Source organism: Scyliorhinus torazame, chromosome 6 (assembly GCF_047496885.1).
Source record: "Scyliorhinus torazame isolate Kashiwa2021f chromosome 6, sScyTor2.1, whole genome shotgun sequence".
In the NCBI taxonomy this organism is placed as follows: Eukaryota; Metazoa; Chordata; class Chondrichthyes; order Carcharhiniformes; family Scyliorhinidae; genus Scyliorhinus; species Scyliorhinus torazame.
The window spans coordinates 286,283,991-286,307,006 of NC_092712.1; the positions used below are offsets into that span (position 1 = coordinate 286,283,991).

At 40.8% G+C, this 23,016-nt stretch overlaps 1 protein-coding gene across 1 annotated transcript in view; it reads right to left on the reverse strand.

Moving 5' to 3' along the window:
- Positions 1-697: 697 nt before the first annotated feature.
- The window catches only part of LOC140425477 (E3 ubiquitin-protein ligase MARCHF6-like), a 120,173-nt gene continuing 97,854 nt past the window's right edge, over positions 698-23,016 (reverse strand). The window contains exons 16-26 of the mRNA XM_072509791.1: positions 22,765-22,884; positions 22,137-22,237; positions 18,163-18,300; positions 14,870-15,074; positions 13,373-13,442; positions 12,433-12,614; positions 10,169-10,303; positions 7,856-7,945; positions 5,791-5,923; positions 4,997-5,132; positions 698-3,265 (exon numbers count right to left, since the gene is read on the reverse strand). Coding sequence (XP_072365892.1) covers positions 3,181-3,265; positions 4,997-5,132; positions 5,791-5,923; positions 7,856-7,945; positions 10,169-10,303; positions 12,433-12,614; positions 13,373-13,442; positions 14,870-15,074; positions 18,163-18,300; positions 22,137-22,237; positions 22,765-22,884 — 1,395 coding nt within the window. The 3' untranslated portion in view covers positions 698-3,180. The remainder of the gene's footprint in view (positions 3,266-4,996; positions 5,133-5,790; positions 5,924-7,855; positions 7,946-10,168; positions 10,304-12,432; positions 12,615-13,372; positions 13,443-14,869; positions 15,075-18,162; positions 18,301-22,136; positions 22,238-22,764; positions 22,885-23,016) is intronic.

Here is a 23,016-nt window from a genome sequence, read left to right on the forward strand (position 1 = left end):
AAGCCACAGACAGAAGAAATTTAAACTACAGAAGGCAGTTTTTCAAACCCCATTGTGCTCGTCTCGGGTCTTGACAGGAGCATCAGGAGCATGTATTGCCAGCTTCCATCAAAACAAAAAAACCTTTTCAATTCCGTTCAGCAATCCCTCCCAGGTCATAGAGCTGGAAACATTGCAGCACAGGAGGTCATTCAGTCCACTGGCCCTGAATTAATGTCAGCTCTTCAACTGTCATCTTCTTCTCTTGTAATCATACCCCTGCCCCAGAATCTATCTAAATGTATACATTCAAAATCAATTAGTGAAGGTTACAAATACAGTACATACAATTTCTTCAGCCAATTTATTAAAGTCTCTTTTCACTGGTTTATGTCTTAGTTAACTTCTGTCAGAACAGTCACAAAACATGTCCCGCCCATCTCCCCTCCCACGTACAGGGAGAATGAGTCAAAGTTGCTATTTAAGTGACCTGTAAATTCTGCTGGAACTGCTTAAGAATGCTGTGCTAAATGTACTCAGCTGAGATAACCATGGTCAAATGGGCATATCAATTGGGGTGGGGGGGGGGGGGGGGGGGGGGAAAAGAGACAAGGAGTAGAATCATGTAAAGAAAAAAAGTCTTATCAAATGGCTCAGTGACAATTACATTGTGTACTGCAAAGTGAAGTGCAATAGAGAAAGCACCTACAACATCAGATCATATTAAATGTTTTATGATACCATCCTACATGTCACCTTTGTAAATACAAAAGCTTTTCCAGAATAGTTTAATATCTGTATTAAATGTCAAAATAAAAAGTACATTTACAGTTGACTTCTCAGTATATCCCAGCAGAAATCACCTTCATTCGTGCAGTAGTGCTGTGTTCTGCTTGCCTTTGAGTTACTGGGAAAATAGGTTTAATCCAGAGACAAAATACCAACTGAGAAAATTTGCAGAGGTCAGCAGCATCTGCAAATGTTACATTGCGGATACATGCTTATTAGAAGCATGGCAAAATATTGGAAGCTAAAACAGTTCACCCCTCCACTCTTAAAAACACTGTGGTAACAGTTCCACACCTCACCCAACCATCCCAAATGCTATCACATGGAAAAGCAATGGAGACCAATATTTGCAGACAATTATTTCAATTAGATTTATACTCATGCAGTTCTGAACTGATAACAGATTGCCCATGGTCAAACAGATGAGCAACTCTGTAACAAGTGGCATAAGGGTGAACCTACTCTTTACTGCATGAATTCACTTTCCAAAGGTTTACATCTTCCAGACAGGTTATGATGAAATCAGAAAGACGACATTTATATTAAGTCTTTAAGAAAAGAAAAAAGTTCACAATGGTGAAGTTTGCCGAAAAGTCAGTAGTTAGACTGAGAGTGCCCTGGATTGCTGACAGGTAAATTAAAATGATTCACAACATTGTTTGATGCTCAGGACCTGGGCCGCCAACAGAGGTTAAACTTCAGCCCAGTTGCTTAGTCTAAGTCCGCTGTCTGTCAAGGAAGATCTGAAGAAAAAGGAGTAATCCTTTCTCAAAAGGCTGGTGTGCCTCTGAGCAAAATAATTAATTGACAAACATGACATCCTCTTATATATGCCTGAAGGCACTGGGGTCGGATGGAGAGAAAGAGATGGCCATTGTCCATATCCTGCATTAACTATAAATCTACAGCAATCAAAAGTTTGACTTGGATGATGTGGATTTGGATTGTTAAGCCTTTTCAATGGACCATGTAATTTTTGAAATTTTAACTCTGGTCAGTGTTGTAAGATTTGATTATAACTGGATACTTATTGCAGCTATATCGTAGGGTATGGTTGCACACAAATGCAGTCAGAAATGTATACATCAGCTGCACTATACATTTTAATGAAAATAATTTATCTTTTGATAATATAATCCATTCTTGCACTACCATCTGTAGTTAAAGCTTGCATATCAAAGTACAGATTGTGTAAACGTGCTACTTTTGTAATTGTTTCTTAAAAAAATATAAAATATCAAAATAAGTAGGGACATAATCAAATTTAGGAAAATTGCATTGTGTCCAGGTTTAGCCAATATCATCCGTTTTCAGTAAACCGTTTAAAAGAGTGACGCACCAACTAATCGCTCTCAGCATATATACTACCGATAAGGGGAAAAACAAGTTCAGACTGAAAATCTATCTATCTCTTATATACTTGGTCTTATGTAAAATATACCACCGTCCGCAATCAGTAAAGGCAGTGTCATAATTGCTCAGCATGGTTTCTGCAGAATATAAACTCACTGAAGACTAGATATTCATTCACAGGGCAAATAAGGGCATGGCTACAAAACAGAATAAAATGTGGGCAGAAATGTGTACGTCAAGTGAAGATACCATAAAAACTAGGCGTTCTGACACTGCCTGTGCTATATAGCCTAAATTTCAACCTAAACAGTGTCCTTCTTATTGCTGAAAGGATAGCAAATCAACCTGTTAAACTAAGGTAATGCAAAAGAGATCCCCAAAACGGATATCAGAATTGCATTCTGGAGTTACATCAGTAACAGATGTTAAAGAGAAAGAAAACATTGTTGTCAACGGTTGCATCTAGCTACAAATAGCTTCTTTGGGGCCATATTATGGTATACTGCTCCTCTAAAGGCTTCAATACTGTGAATCTCAAAGATTTTGTTCCAAATAAATTTTACAATTGTCATATTACATTGCTGTGTGAAGGCAACATATATGGAGAACTTGCGCTGTTGCAACTCACTTGCAGATTTGCTTTCTGCTTTCCTGTTTTAAGAGTTTATTTTTATTCCAGAATATTAAAACACCAGCCAGTATGAACAGTTCTTAAAAAAAAAGGGGAGCTCATGAAGTTTACAAACACATCCTCACTGTATTGCCTCTGTGCCATTACTCCCATAATGCAGGACAATAGTTCAAATAAAGTGATGACTACATTTAATAAATTAATATACATATTTTAAGATTTACAATGCACATTCATTTATCTTTTATGGGGCTCAAATGTTCATTATATTTACACATATACAGTTATCAGATAGCACTGGGAAATAAAACAGGACAGTGTTGGGCTTTTCTTTTGCTGGACATTAGCAAAAATGCAAGGGGTGGGGTGGGGAGAAGAGGGGGAAAAAAAGAACACATAAGAGGGATGGCAGGGTCAGTGAACGTCCATTATTCCTCAGAAGGTGATGGAGCCGTCATTGTTTGTTTACCCGTCCTTCGCTCATAATTCACAAGTCGTTGACCAACGAGGTACCTAGGTTTAAAACAAAAAAAGGTACAAATACATCACACAATGTAACTGATATCTTGAGCTAATATTAAAGTTACATATGAGAGAAACATTCCTGAAGATATCGTGGTAAAAATATTTAATCACATAATTCATTACTAAGTCAGCCAAACATGGCATTATCAGCAAGACAGAAATCCGGTATACTGCTTTACTTTATAAAAGGGACCTTATAAAAAGGTGGCACGGTGGCACAATGCTCAGCACGGTTGCCCCAGTGACAGGGACCTGGGTTTGATTCTGAATGTGTGGAGTTTGCACATCTGTGCAGAGTTTGCACGTTCTCCACGTGCTTCGATTTCCTCCCATATCCAAAGATGTGCAGGTTAGGTGGGTTGGCCATGCTAACTCTCCCCTTCGTGCCCAAAGGTTAATTGGGCTATAGGGTTACAGGGATAGGGTGGGGGAGTGGGCTTGAGTGGGGTGTTCTTTCAGAGGTTTGGTGCCAACTCGTTCGGCCAATTGTCCTCCTTCTGCACTATAGTTATTCTATGATTCTATGAAAACTGCTAGATATGCAGATTTTAAAATAGCCTTCCAGTTCTGTTTTTTTTTTTAAAAAACAACTTTGTGCTTCTTACTAATGCAAGATAAAAGCAAATTAAGGTACATCTACTCAATGTGCAAGTGAGATATTAGCACTAATTGTGATTGCTGTCAATAACAGAACCATTCCAGAAATATGGACCAATCTTCATAAATACCTTTATAATAATAATCTTTACCAGTGTCACAAGTAGGCTTACATTAACATTGTAATGAAGTTACTGTGAAAGTCCCCTAGTCACCACACTCCGGTGCCTGTTCAGGTACACGGAGGGAGAATTCAGAATGTTCAATTCACCTAACAAGCACGTATTTTGGGACACGTGGGAGGAAACCGGAGCACTCGGAGGAAACCCACGCAGACGTGGGGAGAATGTGCAGACTCTGCACAGATTGTGACCAAAGCCGGGAATCAAACTCGAGTCCCTCATGCATACCAGTTTCCAACAAACCAGTAATGATAATAAAGGGGTGCAAATCCTGTCAACAGTATTGAGCACTGCACAGATATATTGTAGTAGTGGTGATCTGCTCAAGGGCAGATCCTTTGCACATTTCTCCATGTCACATAATTCTGCGCTTCCCTCCTGCGTTGCTCTCAAGAGCCTCCCACTTTCAAATGTGTAATATGGCTGGGGAAAAGAATACATGAGATGGTTTCCAGCTGTCTTTCTCTTGCAGGCTTAACGGAAACACAAGTATTTTTTCCAAAGGATAGTCTGCCTGTATGTAGCTGCTGTCCCTCGAGGTTTTAGCTCTTCTGCCATCACCACTGAAAATCTGCTGGTTCTGCTGCCCACCATGGCTGATAACCCTGAGCATAGCTCCCTTACGTGCAGTGTGACACAAAAGGACTAATAACCCGAGGTCTGAAATCACCCTCCTACCCTCAGAAAACGTCCATCACCAAAAGCAAGATATAAATGAGATAAAGCCTACAATTGAATCTCAACAATCAGGTGGCTGCAACTTTGATTTACTTTTATCATTAAAATTTAATTAGTGGGCTAACATTTTGTAATTCCATCTCAGGAATCCATTAAACGACATGTGGATGATTGGTTTGAGAGACAGGATGAAAAAAAGCATCAAAATATTTTGCCATTTTTATTCTCTGGCACATGTTGAATTTCCCAGTAAAATACCTACTTGTCATTTTTAATATGCTCATAGAGGCGCTTGAACTGCCGAATTTGGAAGGACAGGACTCCCATCAATATCACCACCATAAGAAGCAATGGATAAATTCGACGCTGGACTAGATTCTGCATCTCAGTAGTTACTCCTGTATTATAGCAATGGGGAACAAGGGGCAACAGATATCAAACTTTACACTGAATATGTTGCACACAAGCAAGTTGGAAGTAAACTTAGATTTAGTCTTGCACCTATGATGCCAAATGACTAGGATAAGTTTGAAACAATAGCTTCTTTACCCAGACATTTTAATCATGTGTGTTAACTCTGTTCTTTCAACATTCTTTTGAAACAGAAACTGGAAGTTTTAGTGACGAGATTAAATTATTAGAACATTCCATGTAAACTTGAACAGTTAAGCCTGCAGAACCACCAAAATTATTTTATGAACTTTTCATAAGGCTATAAATGTTTAGATAAAAAGGGACAACAGTTATACTGTCCTATCAGGAGATGGCTTCAACTATTACAATTTCTACTCCCGGATAGATTTATCCAATAAATGCAACCAAGACAGTGTTGCATCGCTACTTAATACAATTTCTAATATAATCTCTTACGAGCTGGAGGAACTGCATTTAGGGTCCCAACCTACATTATTTTTTGAAGCTCAGTGTTTAAATGCAGAGAAAGGTTCAGACAGCCAGAAACCATTCTGTCAGAATAGGTTCTCAAAAACATTGCGCCAAACGGTCACACCATTAGTCTGTTGAAATAAGTAATCTCTCAGATGATTTAGTACCTACCCAGTAGGGGTACAATGCCAGCAGCTATGACGTATGGCAGGCAGAGTGATAACAGCAGCACCGCAATAACTGGTGCCGCTAGTTTGCAAATTATAAAATGCAAATCAATGTTTCGAATTCCATTTGCATAAACCTAAAAAAAATAATTTGGACAGTTTATGCAGATGTATAAATTCATACACAAGCAGGACTGCATTTTTAAAGAAACCATTAGGCATGTAATTTGAATGAGTGTAAATTGAGAGGTGGATACTCAGCGAGACCTTTGTGTCCTAGTGCATCAGTCACGCGCAAGTATAGCAGGCAGTAAAGAAAGCAAATAGTACGTTGGCCTTCATAACAAGAGTATAGGATTAGGGATATTTTACTACAATAGTATAAGGCATTAGTGAGGCCACACCTGGGAATAGAGTGCGCAGTTTTGGTGTCCTTATCTGAGGAAGGAGGCAGTGCAGCGAAGGTTTACCAGGCTGATATCTGGGATGGTGGGACTGTCATATGGGGAGAGACTAAGTCGGTTAGGATTACATTCATTGGAGTTTAGAAGAGTGAAAGGGAATTTCAGAAACTTCTAAAATTCGAACAAGTAACTAAGGATTAAGGTAAATTCAGAAAGATGGTCCTGATGGTGAGGGAGTCCAGAACTAGGGTTCATGGTCTGAGGATAAAAAGGTAAATGTTTTAGGATTGAGGTGAGGAGAAACTTCTTCACCCAGAGTGGTGAATTTGTGGAATTCGTTACCATAAAAAGTAGTTGAGGAGAAAACGTTGTGTAATTTCAAGAAGAAATTAGATACAGCTCTTGGGGTTAAAGGGATCAAGAGATATAGGATCAGGGTATTGAACTTATTTTAAAAATAAATTTAGAGTACCCAATTCATTTTTTCCAATTAAGGGGCAATTTAGCGTGGCCAATCCACCTCCCCTGCACATCTTTAGGTTGTGGGGGCAAAACTTACGCAAACACGGGGAGAATATGCAAATTCCATATGGATAGTGACCCAGAGCCAGGATCGAACCTGGGACCTCAGCGCCGTGAGGCAGCAATGCTAACCACTGCACCACCGTGCTGCCCAGGGTATTGAACTTGATGATCAGCCATGATTATAATGAATGGTGGAGTGGGCTCGAAGGGCTGAATGGCCTTCTCCTGCTTTTATTTTCTATGTATGTTTCTATGTATTTATTGGAGATGAAAGCATGAAAATATATTAGTGCTGGACAGGGCATGTAGTGGTTCAGAGGTAATTAATTGGCAACAATTGATTTCCCAATCTCAGCTGGGCAAGGGGGTGGTGATGTCAAGCAGAAAAACAAAAATATCAGGAAATACTCAAACTGCTGCTGCAGACCTGTCCGTTGCTGTCAGTTAGCTCATTTGGCTGGAAGGCTGGTTTGTGATGTGGAAGTGACGCCAACTGCATGCGTTTAATTCCCATACCGGCTGAGGTTATTCATGAAGGTCCACCTTCTCAACCTTACCCCTCACCCGAGGTGTGGTGACTCTCAGGTTAAATCACCACCTGTCAGCTCTCCCCCTTAAAAGGGAAAGTAGCCTATGGTCATCTGGGACTAAGGCAACATTATGTTGCTGTTTATGAAGTGAAACGATTTGGGGCAGTCTATTTTTCCTGGATACCCGTCCAGAAAGGGTCTGCATATGATGTAGTGAAATTAAAGGAAGGCATGGCGAGTACCCAATAACAAAACATGTGCACAAATACATAAACTGTGTAATAAAACAGCATGTACTTCCTTGTCACTGCAATGATGATCTACATCTTAATACATTAAGCTAAATTACAAACATTGCTAAAAACGTTAAATAAAGAATTAAACAAAACTCCTTCAGTGCCAAATAATAACACTGCAAAATTGTTTTTCCTTTTATCAATATGTTCCTGGTTGAACTTATTTTACCACTTCCAATGCATGCATTCAAATCAGTGTCAGTAGCTTAGCTGCAATTGTAGATGTAATCAATTGTGGATTTAGAAAATAACTTAACATTGATATGAACATAGCAAATTATTTCCTCTACACGCAATATTTTTAGATTTTTTACCTGTTCGATAACAGTTTTCAACCACCACTGCGGCCCCATCAGTGTTATAGCAGCTATTATTTTGGCATGGAGAACACCGAGAGCCCAGTCCTAACGAAAATAGAAACATCATCGAAAATTTGGACAGGAGGTTATGTACTTAAATGCAATGGCTAATCCTTTCACAATCTATTTTTTCCAAATGGGATTATAATCTTCAAAACTTGAGCATAACCCATACTGGAGAAGTTCTCATGAAGGTAGTAACCAAGAGGCATAATCAACTGAAGCCATCTCTGAATGCAAATAACTAAAATGGCTATATGAATTTACCTACAGAAGTGTTGTTTACCTAGTACAGGATCCAAGGTTGGACCCAACTCCGTGCTGAGTTAGCCCGCCAAGAGAAATAATTTGCTTTGGTGCCCCTAGGCTGTAGAGGAAAGATTTATAATATATAAAGGTTTAATCAGCAAGGGTTTGTGATTGTTACCTAATCCCTGTACCAGAAAGTATGCATGTACAGATGCCATAAGGACTGTACAGGGCTCTGTTGCGACACTCTGTCCTCTTATGCCGCTCATCACCTAAAAGATGACTACTTACTAATGTAACAGTAACTCACAAGGAGTGGTGGCAGGGGTTTGGGTTCTGAACCAGAGCGGACTGATGCAAATTCAACATTTAGCTGCTGATGCAACATTAGAACATTTTGTACTAGAAAAGGTTCTCAACTATTTTAGCTTGACTTAAATCGCAGCAGTCGAGACTTCCCAGTATAATAATACTGAGGGAATGCTGCCTTGTTACAGGTGCAAATCCTTCAGATGAGACATGAAATGGAGACTCCTGCTGGCTGTTTGATTGAATATGAAAGCACCATGGAATCTCCCAGAAAAACAGTTTGCCCAGTGTTCCTTTCCATTCTTTCCTCAAACACCCATTAGAGACAGATGAACTGAAACGTTACTGCATGTTTCCTGAAACACTGCTCTGGAAAGCTAGATAATGCATTTGCCTACGGCAATTGGCCAAAGGTAATCCATTGGTTGCAAAGTGCTCTAGGATCTGATGGCTGTGACCCATTCTGGAGCATTGCGAGGATGTACGGCAGCATGTAAATGTGTTTTTTATTGTAAATAATGGTTCAAGGAATTCTTCGTTCTCTTTGGTCTAGAGTTGGATTACATGTGCGAGACTTTGAACGACAGTCCTGAAAAAATTGAAACTATACATCCAGGATCACTAAAAATTCCAAGCACTATTCATTTAATGGAGTTACTAATATATGGGGCAGCATGGTAGCACAGTGGTTAGCACCATGGCTTCACAGCTCCAGGGTCCCAGGTTCGATTCCCGGCTTGGGTCACTGTCTGTGCGGAGGTCTGCACGTTCTCCCCATGTCTGCGTGGGTTTCCTCCAGGTGCTCTGGTTTCCACCCACAAGTCTCGAAAGATGTGCTTGTTAGGTGAATTGGACATTCTGAATTCTCCCTCCTGTGTACCCAAACAGGCGCCGAAATATGGCGACTAGGGGCGTTTCACAGTTACTTCATTGCAGTGTTAATGTAAGCCTACTTGTGACAATAAGATTATTATTAAGATCATCATTATTAGGGGTAACACAAAGAGATTTCCCCTCAAGTATCATCAAACAAGGGCAGCAAGGTGTCACAGTGGTTAGCATTGCTGCCTCACAGCGCCGAGGTCCCAGGTTCGATCCTGGCTCTGGGTCACTGTCCGTGTGGAGTTTGCACATACGCCCGTGGTTTGCGTGGGTTTCGCCCCCACAACCCGAAGATGTGCAAGCTAGGTGGATTGGCCACGCTAAATTGCCCCTTAATTGGAAAAATTAATTGGATACTCTAAATTTAAAAAAAGTATCAAACATGGTGGGACGTTCTTGCCATGAATTTCCAATAGTGAATCAAAACTTATATTTAATAGCACCACTTACAACCTCAACCTTCCAAAGCATTCTATAAAAAAATTAGTATTTTTAAAATTTCCACTGTTGTAGGAAATTGAGAGAGTCATTTTCTAGGTCCTTGCACACAGCAAGGTCCCAAATTAAGCCACAAGATAAATGACCACAGAATCTCAATAAGATTGCTTTGCTTTTGTGAAAATCCAAAGTATTTGCAAGTTATGGAAACAAGGCTTCCATCCTGCTTTTCAAGTCTTACATCTCTAATGAAGAGATAATTTGATGTCAGTTTTGAGGATGACAATTTGATTTATTTCCATAGTTCCTTTGGAATGTATTTGGCGAGGTATGCAAGCTATTCTATGTAGGTAGCATGTTGTAAAAGGTGCTTAAAAGCTAGTCACATACCTGCCATGGGTAAAAGAGTGGTGTCTGATCCAGAGGTACCCTTAATGGAGCTACAATAACTAATTCAAACAGAAGTCCTAAAAGAAGAGGAACCATTCCAGCCAGCAGCAAGGCCACTACCAATGTTTTCACTATCTAGAGAAAAGAAAGCGAAACCATTCAGGCATATTCAGTTATATTCTTAAATTGTCAGCTGTAGATATTAAAAATCAACAGGTCAGAAGATGTGTCAGGTTTAATTAATTAAAAGTAATGCTCTCTGTACTAAGTATTGGGTCATTATTTTGCTTGCATGTGCACACAGCAACGTATTTTCATTTGGGAGATGTCATCGTGAAAACAGTCAGATTTTCTGCCTCTTCATCCCAAAATAGGTGTGCTGGATACTTCTTGGTATAGACATTCAAGACTAAAATGTCACATTGATACATTAGATCCTCACCAGAGGAATTAAACTTCTATTTTTCCTTTAGCATAAACCAAGATGATCACCTCAAAGCACAAATCATGCCAACTTCTATCTACGTTTCTTAATCAACACTGGGTCAACATCTTAGAAATCACTACCAAACACCATTCCTATAAGGGCTGCAGAGGTTCCAGGAATTCTACCACCTTTGTCAAGGGCACCAAGGGTGGGCAATAAATACTGTCACAGCATCACTCACTTCCTCAAAACAAAACAAAAAATGGGAGCAATTTTGAGTACTAATAGGGCAAGTATGGTTGGCTGAAGCAACTATTCAACTGGTTGGAAAATGACTTCTGTTAAAAATCAGTTCTACTACCTGAAGATCCTTTCTTACAACAATTGTACAATGGGGTGCACTGATTTATCTCAAGCTGAACGCTGCAGCACTTTTTAATACCGTGAAATGTGTACCAGATTGTCCTAGAACTTCAACTGTGGTGCACATATAATTCCTCGAGGAACTGTAGATCACAGCATGAACAACTGCAAAGTTACATACTGGGATCATGTAATGGTGGTTCAGTTCTACTGCCATTGCAAGATAATCTACTTGCAGACCAGGCATTACATACTTTTGAAAATTATAAAACTTATTCATACCTTGGTATCAATTTTTCCACTATTGTTCCATATCATGCAACCACAAAACATGTCATTCACAGATAAGGACATGCACAAAATATAATACTCCTTCCAAAAAACAGAGATTCACTGTGACATAAATTTTCTGTACTCCATGCATTGCACAGGATCTTCACAGTCTCACTTTATAAAACCTACTACATCATATACAAATGCACAATACAAGACCGTGTGAACAATACAGAAATCTCACAATGGCTGCAAAGTGAGGAAATTCTAAAATTTGTGTTTTGCTTTTCAGGAAAGATATCACTACAACTGTCTTGCACTATGAGCAACAGCAACTCACAATTTTATTTTATTGATGGAATGTGGATGCTGCTAGCAAAGTCAACAGGTATTGTCCATCACCAGTCGCCCTTGAGGAGGTAGTAGTGATCTGCCTTCTTGAACTGTTGCAGTCCATGTGGTACACCCATAGTACTGTTGGGGAGGGAGTTACAGGATTATGACCCAGCTACAATGAAACAACGGCAGATTATTTCCAAGTTGGGATGATCCATTACTAGGAGCTAGTGGTGTTTCCACATGCCTGTTGCCCCGGTCCTTGGCAGTAGAGATAGTGGGTTATAATGAGGTGGTGTTGAAGGAGCTTTGGTGAATTGCTGCAGTGCATCATGTAGATGACACCCCTTACAGCCTCTGTGCGTCAGTGGAGGGAGGGAGTGTTTAAGGTGGTGGGTGGAGTGTCCAGGCATGGGCTACTCTTATCCACAAGTGTAGAGCATTCCATTAAAATGCTGTCTTGTGTCTTGTAGATGGTGAATATCTTTTGGGATATCAGGTGGTGAGTTACTCACCACAGAATTTCCATCCTCTGACCAGCTCTTGAAATCATTTTATTAAAATATGTTCAGTCTACGTGCCCCTTCCCCCATCACAACTCACATCTGAGACTGCAGTAATGAATATTCACCTGGCACTTACAAAAAGGCTGCAAAACATCAAAGGATGACATCAAAATACAATACCACGAAAAAAAGATTAATTGTGTAAACAATGATGATTATGACCTTAAAAGGATTTCCAAGCTACACGCCATTGGTGCTTCATGAATTACAGCAGTAGTTGTTATTCCACCATCCTAAACGTCACCTGAATATGTACTTAATAAATTAAAGAATTAAATTCAGCTACTGAAATGACTCACCATCATGGACCATTCCTTTAGCTTCTGAAAAATAACGTCTCGCCCTTGTGGCATCCATGCTGCCAGAACTGTAATTGCTCGGATAGTCAACCAGCAGATATATAATCCACATGCAGCTGTATACAGCTCATGGATTTTGGCACTCCCAGTCCAAAATGACATAAGCCAACGCCCTGCTGAAACTGGATACAAAATAAGAGGTTGTGGCAGCTTGAACGAAAAATGCAACACGAATGCATGGTCAAAAATTAACTTAGCAAAAAAAAATCTACACTCCAGTTCTGTAAGCCAATGCATCATTTAAATTGTATTAATCACTTTGGTCATGCAACCGCATTTTTAATCTTTTCACATTAATGGATGCAAGCTGGTCGTGTAAGCGTCCTGTGCGAAGAGTTTGTCTCATGGAGGTACGGTGATGGAGCTACGAATAAGAGGATCTGATTGAAGTCACTGCTGCTGCTCATATTGAACGTTTAAACATAAAGATAGTTTCAACTAAACAGACACACACAGACATGACACGGCAGGTCCTCGAGGTGGTGGTTTACCACAGATGCTTTGTCTGCAGACAACCGAGCTCGACAATGGCCATTCGAGAATGTGTAAATGGCCTTTTCCTGCACTAAGATACTGCGATCGCACCCATTAATGCATTTCAGTGCAAGTAAAAAGGAATGGTGTGGCAATCGAACTGTGATTGCAGCTCCACCAATGTTCTGGCCCAATAACTATTATATATGATGGTTATTCATTGCTCCCTGACCCTCACAACTTTTAACACACACATACCCATCAAAAGTTTATATATTAGATACATCCATGTTTTAAAGACCATCAGGAAAGAATTCATATTCGGAGAAAAGCTGAGGCATACATGATAAAATGCAGGTAATATTGTAAGGAGAGTTAATAAAAGTGTCATTGGGTGTTCACGTACCTGGTAAGGTGAGACAGATGAGACTGGCGATCAACAACGTCACACACATGAAAATAACCAACAGCAGAATCTGGTAGAAATAAAGAACTTTGAGTCACTGAAATACATGCTGAAGCTAACCTCACCATTTTGTTCCAAGTCAAAGAGCGTAACTTGCAAAGTACTTTAATGGGATACAGTTGATCTGAAAGCAAACTGTTGTGATCAGAGTGTATGTGACATTGCAACTTTAATAGTAGAGGGCAGGGTCAGTTTCGAGTGATAGTTTACTGCCATGAAACATAAATCACAATTGAGTTATTGGTGTACGTATTTCTGCTTTGGGCACAATTGGGAAAATGCGCCACTTGTTACCTTTAAAGTTTCCAATAAAAACTATTTGTATAATCACATGACAAATGCAAAATCTTCCATGTAACCGCAGGTTCAGGCAATGAAATAGAATAATTTTTTTTTCCTTTTCCATTGAGAAGCATTCATTGGTGTATTTGAGAGTGTAAGCTGGTTCAGTTTTATTAATTCAATTGAAATTTGGCTTTAATCATAAAATGCAAGCATTTTTTAAACCAGTGTCTAGCAATCTACCTGGTTAACTGGATTTGAAATCAGTGAAAATAACTTACAAAAGCTACATTGAACTATTTGCCACTTTCATTACATCCGCTGGTCAGTTTATTAGAAAATTAAATCCTGATACTGCCAGTGCACACAAGAAAATTGCAGACACCCCTGATCAGTGGAATTTGCGCAATATTGACCAGACATAGTCAGTTTTGTGGACAAGGCTTGGCCTGGCAAAGTGAGCCTTGAACTAAGATAAAAGACTGTAGGAAATCATGAAAGTGTTAATGTTGCGAGTCAAATACTCTTCAGAAGAAGTTATATTGGACTCAAAGCATTAACCCCATTTCTCTCTCCCCTCTGTTCCCCTCTCAGCGGACCTGCTGAGCTTTTTCCAGCTTTGGCTGGTTTTATTTCAGATTTACAGCACCCATAATATTTTGCTTTGCTTTTATTTTTGAAAGTTAAGTGGTTTTGGGTGTTTTAAATTCTAAGGTTTGAGGATTTCCCCCATTCGGTGTACAGCTCACTACAAACAGCAATTCTTTCCAAATCGAATTTTGACTTATCATACTTAATATAGAGGAAATCATCAAGTGAATACCCACATAATTCTAATTATAAAAGCAATTAGTGGTATTCAGTTGCCTCTTTACATTCTATTTTAATTCTTTAAAGCAAGAGGCAGACTTTGGACAGACACAGTATATAGAATTTCCCCAAATAAAGTGCTACTCCAGTAATCTTGCAAGCAGATAAGGTGAGATTTGAGCAGCACTACCTATCTGTCCTTTTTTTTTTTGAGGGGAATATGTCCTTAATATTATGATTTTGCACCATTGAATACACAAACAAACTTACACATGTTTGTGTTTGTAAAGAGTTCAATTGTAATTGAAAAATAAACCAGCAATGAAAATTGAAAAAGTTACCTACCCGAAGAGGAAATTGTAATGGTTTCCGATAAGGTTGAAAGCCGACAGGCCCACCCTGTTGCAGTATGGCCTGGTGGGCTGCATGAAGTCCTTCTCCTACTACAGGAATGGCATTGTTATTACGAGCCTGCTGGTTATTGTTTGCCTGCTGGTTGGCATTGTTCTCGTTTTCTTCCTGGTCTCCAAGCAAATATGAATGGAGGTCCCTGTCAGCGTGAAGAAAATGCATGCAAGATAAACAATGAGAAATCAACACAATTTTATGTAAACTGTTTTGCAGTGATGTGGAGATGCCGGCGTTGGACTGGGATGAGCACAGTACGAAGTCTTACAACACCAGGTTAAAGTCCAACAGGTTTGTTTCGATGTCACTAGCTTTCGGAGCGCTGCTCCTTCCTCAGGTGAATGAAGAGGTATGTTCCAGAAACACATATATAGACAAATTCAAAGATGCCAAACAATGCTTGGAATGCGACCATTAGCAGATGATTAAATCTTTACAGATCCAGAGATGGGGTAACCCCAGGTTAAAGAGGTGTGAATTACATCAAGCCAGGACAGTTGGTAGGATTTTGCAGGCCAGATGGTGGGGGATGAATGTAATGTGACATGAATCCCAGGTCCCGGTTGAGGCCGCACTCATGTGTGCGGAACTTGGCTATAAGTTTCTGCTCGGCGATTCTGCGTTGTCGCGCGTCCTGAAGGCCGCCTTGGAGAACGCTTACCCGGAGATCAGAGGCTGAATGCCCTTGACTGCTGAAGTGTTCTCCGACTGGAAGGGAACATTCCTGCCTGGTGATTGTTGCGCGATGTCCGTTCATTCGTTGTCGCAGCGTCTGCATGGTCTCGCCAATGTACCATGCTTCGGGACATCCTTTCCTGCAGCGTATGAGGTAGACAACGTTGGCAGAGTCGCACGAGAACGTACCGCGTACCTGGTGGGTGGTGTTCTCACGTGTAATAGTGGTATCCATGTCAATGATCTGGCACGTCTTGCAGAGATTGCCATGGCAGGGTTGTGTGGTGTCGTGGTCACTGTTCTGAAGACTGGGTAGTTTGCTGCAAACAATGGTTCGTTTGAGGTTGCGCGGTTGTTTGAAGGCAAGTAGTGGGGGTGTGGGGATGACCTTGGCAAGATGTTCATCGTCATCAATGACATGTTGAAGGCTGTGAAGAAGATGACGTAGTTTCTCCGCTCCGGGGAAGTACTGGACGACGAAGGGTATTCTGTCGGTTGTGTCCCATGTTTGTCTTGTGCACCGACCTCCTCAGAAGACAAACATGGGACACAACCGACAGAATACCCTTCGTCGTCCAGTACTTCCCCGGAGCGGAGAAACTACGTCATCTTCTTCACAGCCTTCAACACGTCATTGATGACTATGAACATCTTGCCAAGGTCATCCCCACACCCCCACTACTTGCCTTCAAACAACTGCGCAACCTCAAACGAACCATTGTTTACAGCAAACTACCCAGTCTTCAGAACAGTGACCACGACACCACACAACCCTGCCATGGCAATCTCTGCAAGACGTGCCAGATCATTGACATGGATACTACTATTACACGTGAGAACACCACCCACCAGGTACGCGGTACGTTCTCGTGCGACTCGGCCAACGTTGTCTACCTCATACGCTGCAGGAAAGGATGTCCCGAAGCATAGTACATTGGCGAGACCATGCAGACGCTGCAACAACGAATGAACGGACATCGCGCAACAATCACCAGGCAGGAATGTTCCCTTCCAGTCGGAGAACACTTCAGCAGTCAAGGGCATTCAGCCTCTGATCTCCGGGTAAGCGTTCTCCAAGGCGGCCTTCAGGACGCGCGACAACGCAGAATCGCCGAGCAGAAACTTATAGCCAAGTTCCGCACACATGAGTGCGGCCTCAACCGGGACCTGGGATTCATGTCACATTACATTCATCCCCCACCATCTGGCCTGCAAAATCCTACCAACTGTCCTGGCTTGATGTAATTCACACCTCTTTAACCTGGGGTTACCCCATCTCTGGATCTGTAAAGATTTAATCACCTGCTAATGGTCGCATTCCAAGCATTGTTTGGCATCTTTGAATTTGTCTATATATGTGTTTCTGGAACATACCTCTTCATTCACCTGAGGAAGGAGCAGCGCTCCGAAAGCTAGTGACATTGAAACAAACCTGTTGGACTTTAACCTGGTGTTGTAAGACTTCGTACTGTGTTTTGCAGTGGACTGATTTACTCAGCACTTAATGTAATGGTAGCAATCTTTCTGATGAATTCACTTTTCAAAGGTGCTCAACTATTAGTGATAACAAAGAATGATCAGAACTTCTACAGCAAGATGGTCTAATCAAAAAATATGGCTGCTACTGCTCCACTGAAATGGAGAGCAACTTTTGAAATCTGCACGTGCAGTTCAATGCTGAAGTCCAGAAGTTGCAGTCAGTGATTCTATGGCCAAGATAATCCACAAAACGGCAGTTGTCGGACTGCCACTCTGCTTAAACATTTCCATGTTTACAATTTTTGCCTTGCTGCAAAAACCCTCAAAAGTTAAACTTTGTTGAGGGAGGTGTAACTGGGTTTTTGACAGCATACGGAAGTTCATAATTACTTCTAAACAGCCTCACCAGCCCCGAAAGAGTAATTTTATACTTGTTAAATGTCAAGTTTTTCCAATATGGTAAGAAATTCCACATTTTAAAAATACCCTTCATAAATTTATTAACTTGTACCTTATTGTCATATGTATGCCCCAATAATTTATTCCACTATCTGTAATATTTCAAATTAAAAGTGAAGGTACATGGTTTGCTGAGTGCAAGAATACTTTAAAGTTATTAGCTGCTTAACCTGCTTGGTGGTACTGCTGCCAGATGCCAAGGAATCGCTTTAACTGGGCCCAGATTCAAACTGATGCTCTGAAAGGGGAAATCTGTACCAGCGATCACTCATTCAAAGTAATCAGCTATGAGAATATCAGCGAGCACAGTTATTTCGTAGATCGCCAAATACAGCCATTATGCATAGGTTATGTAGACCAAATTTATTTAACATAATGTCTCTAAGAGGACAACAAGTTTCCTTCAGTTTTCTGAGATTGAGATGTTAGATTTGGTATCACTTGGAGAGTAAATTTCTAAAGCTTAAAAATAGCTTATGGTAAATAATTCCCGACAACTGACAGTGTATGTTCCAAAGCACTCAAAATTGTGCCTGCATGTATCTTTTCATAGTGGGATAGATATCTCGGTTCAGTTCTTTGCTAATCTTCAAACAGAAGATGGAAGAATTACTTACAGCAAATACCCAGCTGTGACAGTCCAAGCTCGGACCAGGCCCTTCAACCATTGCCGGGTGTGTCCCTGCTCCAGTAAGGCTGGCAATACAACCTGCAGTAGCAGAAGCTCCAGAGAGAGCTCACTGACTGGAGCATCACTACAGAGAAACCAAAAAAAACTCAAAAACTGTTGATACATGCTGTTTAAGAGGATTGGAACATAGAGCATATAAAATACGTAGAATTCTTTTCTGATTAGCTTTATATCCAAGAACTGCCATTTTTTCATTTGGCATTTTCCCTAGTCTTGAGAATGGGGGTTCAAGCTGCAGGACCTTTCCCTGAAAGCCAGGAGGCCTCTATCACGTGCAACAGGCCAATTCTTCATATGTGAATCCAGACTGGTACAAGTACTGATAGGCTGCTCCAACCATAGCAATCACCACAGGTGAGTCCAATTCAGTGTCCATGAATGCTATTTATTGACAAATAAGGAGCAGCAACACAGAACTATTTCCATCAACCCTGGGCCCAAGTTGCAGTATCTCTGGCTAAACTGGCCAACTCGGAACAGGCTGAAGCTCACTGGGTCAGAGAGTAAGACAGTAAAGAGGAAAACTCACATGGTGTGTAAGTCTGCTCTGCATTCTGGTTCTGTTTTTTTCTAGTGCCTGCTAAAAATCGCACTTCAGTGTCTGGGCAACAAAACCCACCACCATTAAATGGAAAGGTGTATAAAAAAGCAATTAAATTGCAAACAGATTTCTTTGTACATTCTCTGTGCCTGTGTGGGTCTCACCCCCACAACCCAAAAGATGTGCAGCGCAGGTGGATTGGCCACGCTAAATTGCCCCTTAATTGGAAAAAAGCAATTGGGTACTCTAAATTTATAAAAAAAAGATAATTACAGACAGATTTCATAACACACCAATGTAAATGCTACCAATATTTAACAACTAGTGTGAGTATGCAGAACAGCAGATTTAAGAATTATTTTTAAATTGAAGTATTTAAAACATACAAACATCTTGAGTTAGGACCACTTGGCCCTTCCAAGTCTGCTCTGCCATTCAATAACATCTTGGCTGATCAGACTGTAAACTCCCACCTACCCCCAATAACCTTTCAAGAAAGGTTTAAAAGCTCCTTCACTGTGCTTTGATTGCATTCAATGATAGTCTCACAAGATTACATTGTCCAAGATATGCAGACAGATTTAACAGATCTATAGCAGCACAATGGAATGGTGGCTAACAGAGGCAAGGTAAAGAAATCTGGAATGTAAACCTTGTCTAGCATACCTCCATGCAGCTACCCAAGGTCGCTACTGCCAACAGCTGGGCAGGAGATCACCTAACCCACTCTCAGGCAAAGTGTAGCCCATGATTTGTTTTTTTTAAATAAATATTTTTATTCTCCATTTTCACATTTTCTTCAGAGTTTACACCCCACCAACAAACAGTAAACGGTAACAAATACTAATCAACAACAATGATCCCATCCTCTCACCGTCCCAAACAGCGGCCCACCTGACAATATAAGCATCAAGTAAAACAAACCCTCCCAAGGTGGGAAAAAGAAAAAAAAAGTAATCAGGAATCACCCATGGTCACCATTGACATATAGAGTCCACCCCCCAACCCCTAATATTCATTGCCATCCAATCCCCGAAAGAGTACCGTGAGTGACACCCATGAATTGTAGACAACCATCTCCCCCCACCCAGACTCCTCCCCTCCACTTCCTCTTGTAAACTCATCCCCCCAACCTCTGTTCCTTCCCCCAACTTTTCACCCCGGCTAGACTCACCGGAACCTGTTCTACCAGGTTCAGATGGCCGCAGCCCCCCCCCCGCAACTCGCTCCAGTTCACTGGCCGGCTTAAACCGGCCAGCGTAGAGATCCCCGCCCAGGTCTCCTTCCCCCTTGCCCGGTCCCAGGAATACCAAAAAATCCCCTTTAGCACACAACCCCTGCATACACACCCAAGCCCCAAAGAACCATCATTGCAAATGGAAGTCCCATCACCTGTCTTGTCCAAATATATACAGCGTTGACTCATTTAGTACATACACCAACACGCAGTGAAAAACTAAAGTTACATGAGGCTACATCGGTACACAACCATTTCTCAATTCTGCCACAATCCTTCTGTCTTCGCAAACTCCTCCACTGCTTCCGCCGTCCCAAAATAAAAGTCATTGGATTTGTAGATGTTGGTGAGAAAATTCTGTATCTCACATTATATTTAATTCTGTTCTCACATTATAAGGCTGTGGGACATGTTGGTGGGAAACCTGCTGTTTGCGTTATAGCCAATTGATGCAAATTGTAGCTAACTTAGTAGCCCGATGTGCTTTCTGTGTTTGGTACTAAAGACAGTTCTCGGTGTGCAAAACAAATGACTCATCGCCAGGTGCTGACCCAAAGACAATGAACTATTCACAAACTTTGTCCAAGGTCTAAAGTCCTTAAGATAACTGTTCTGCCCAGCTAGCTACGAGCTGGGAACTTAACAACAACAGGAAGAGGCAATAGATTGCAACCTAATAACCATTTATGGCATGGACAGAGATAATGGAGGACTAATTAGGTCTAATTAGTTGCATGTAATGATTGTGACGTGAACAAAGGTGATTGGCTGTATGTAAATGAGATTACAAACTGATCGCTTCTGTATCTGTAAATTAACCCATGCGAGCCTTAGATCAAGTGGGATAAGGTGCTGTCAGGGACTGCGGAGCCCCAGATCTTGTCCCCCAGAATTCTGACATAATAAACTGCTTTTTAAAAAACTTATACTCAGGCCTTCGTGTGAATATTTTCACCCCTAACAGTAGGTCACCTTCAACTTAGCTGGATTCTACTATGCCGCACTGCACTAGTCCATGATTTGATGAAGTATAAATCACTTTAGAGGACTTTGAACATGATGTTAAACTAAAGTCCAGCATGGTAGCATGGTGGTTAGCACAATTGCTTCACAGCTCCAGGGTCCCAGGTTCGATTCCTGGCTTGGGTCACTGTCTGTGCGGAGTCTGCACGTTCACCCCGTGTGTGCGTGGGTTTCCTCCGGGTGCTCCGGTTTCCTCCCACAGTCCAAAGATGTGGTTAGGTGGATTGGCCCTTAGTGTCTAAAATTGCCCTTAGTGTTGGGTGGGGTTACAGGGTTATGGGGATAGGGTGGAGGTGTGGGCATGGGTAGGGTGCTCTTTCAAAGAGCCGGTGCAGACTCAATGGGCCGAATGGCCTCCTTCTGCACTGTAACATCTATGATTCTATACTAGCTAGGTGAATGTAAGAAGATCCCATGGCTCTGTGAATAGCAGGGGCTTGTGTGTCTTGGCCAATACTTCTCAACGAACATGATTAAAACTATCTATTCATTCATTATCATATTGCAGTTGGTGCAACATAACAATGCAGATTGAGTGTCATGTTTCTTACATTACAAAAGTACTTCACTGGCTGTAAAGCACTATGAGATGTCTCAAGGTCATGAAAAATGACAAAATGAATGCAAGTTTCATACATTTTAGAATATAAAATATTTCTCAGGATCTAAAGAATTAGGATTTTAACAAGGAAAAATTGCCACGCCTTGACGGTCTCATTTTCACAGGTGATAATAACTTCCCACATATTAATACGAAATAACAATGTCATGGGCATGTAAAGGGATTGACAGGCTAAGAGCTATTCCTCAACATCAAAACATCAGAACTCAGATTTTAGATATAGAAAATTTTAATAGGAATTATACTTTATCCAAAAATTATTTTCATTTCTTCCCATCTATCTGTTTCCCTTCATGGCACACGGGTTTGGGTGGAAGAGGAGAGGCAATGAAGCAGCAAAAGAAGCATTTTGCAGGCCTCAGTCAAACTGCAAATGGTTTATCCACATCTCACTATTGTCACAGTGCTATATCAGTGAGGTGTGCCACCAGGTTACAAGCTATAATGGCATCAAGTGTCCATGAGACAAGATATTACCTGTAAAGCATCACATTGTATGGTAGGAAATCAGGGAGTAGAGTCTTAATAATACGAATTGGTAACCAAAGCATAAGGAGGACAATAGACCCAAATACAATCTGAAAAGATAAAGACAAGAAACTTAGCCAAGTTATACATGACAAATAAAGTAAAGTTTGTAGGGATTGTTTAAATAATTTTCATTTGCTTAAAAAGGTCCATCCTCAAGTTGTCTTTCCCAACCAATTAATAACTTTTCCCATTACTCTCGCTTGATTGCGATCTAATCATTGTGAAGTAACCAATCATCGACTGCCACGAAAAGCAACCAATGGAATGATTCTTCCCTGATCCCTTGATCTATCTCCATTTACCCATTCATGTACTCCTAAAAGTAATAAACATATTAAAATAGTCAACATTCAGAAAAGTTCACCCACCCCACTCACCAAATATGCCTGCCCAAACCATATCCTGCTCCTGAAGTTTTGCCTGAGCTCTAAACCGGCCATCCCATTTCACCCAGTAACTCTGCCCACTGAATGCACACAGCCCACCATTTCCTTCAACATTCTTCAGTTCAATTCTCCCCTTTTAATAAGCAACTTTAATTTCAAGAGCAATCACACGTCGACACAGTACTTACCACAGACAATATAAAGCGTCTGAAATGCCTATAAATAGGTAGATGAATCATCTCCTGAACTGGGTTAAAATCTGGATCATTCAGATTTCTTAAAAACCATAAGACACCGGGTCTCAAGACCTGAAACGAAACAACATTAAACACTGACCTGAACAGATCCTAGGAACATCAATAAAAGCAGCACAAGAGACAAGATAGAAGCATTAGAAACCAAAACAGCCAAATTTTTAAGCAAGAAACAGACAATTAAAA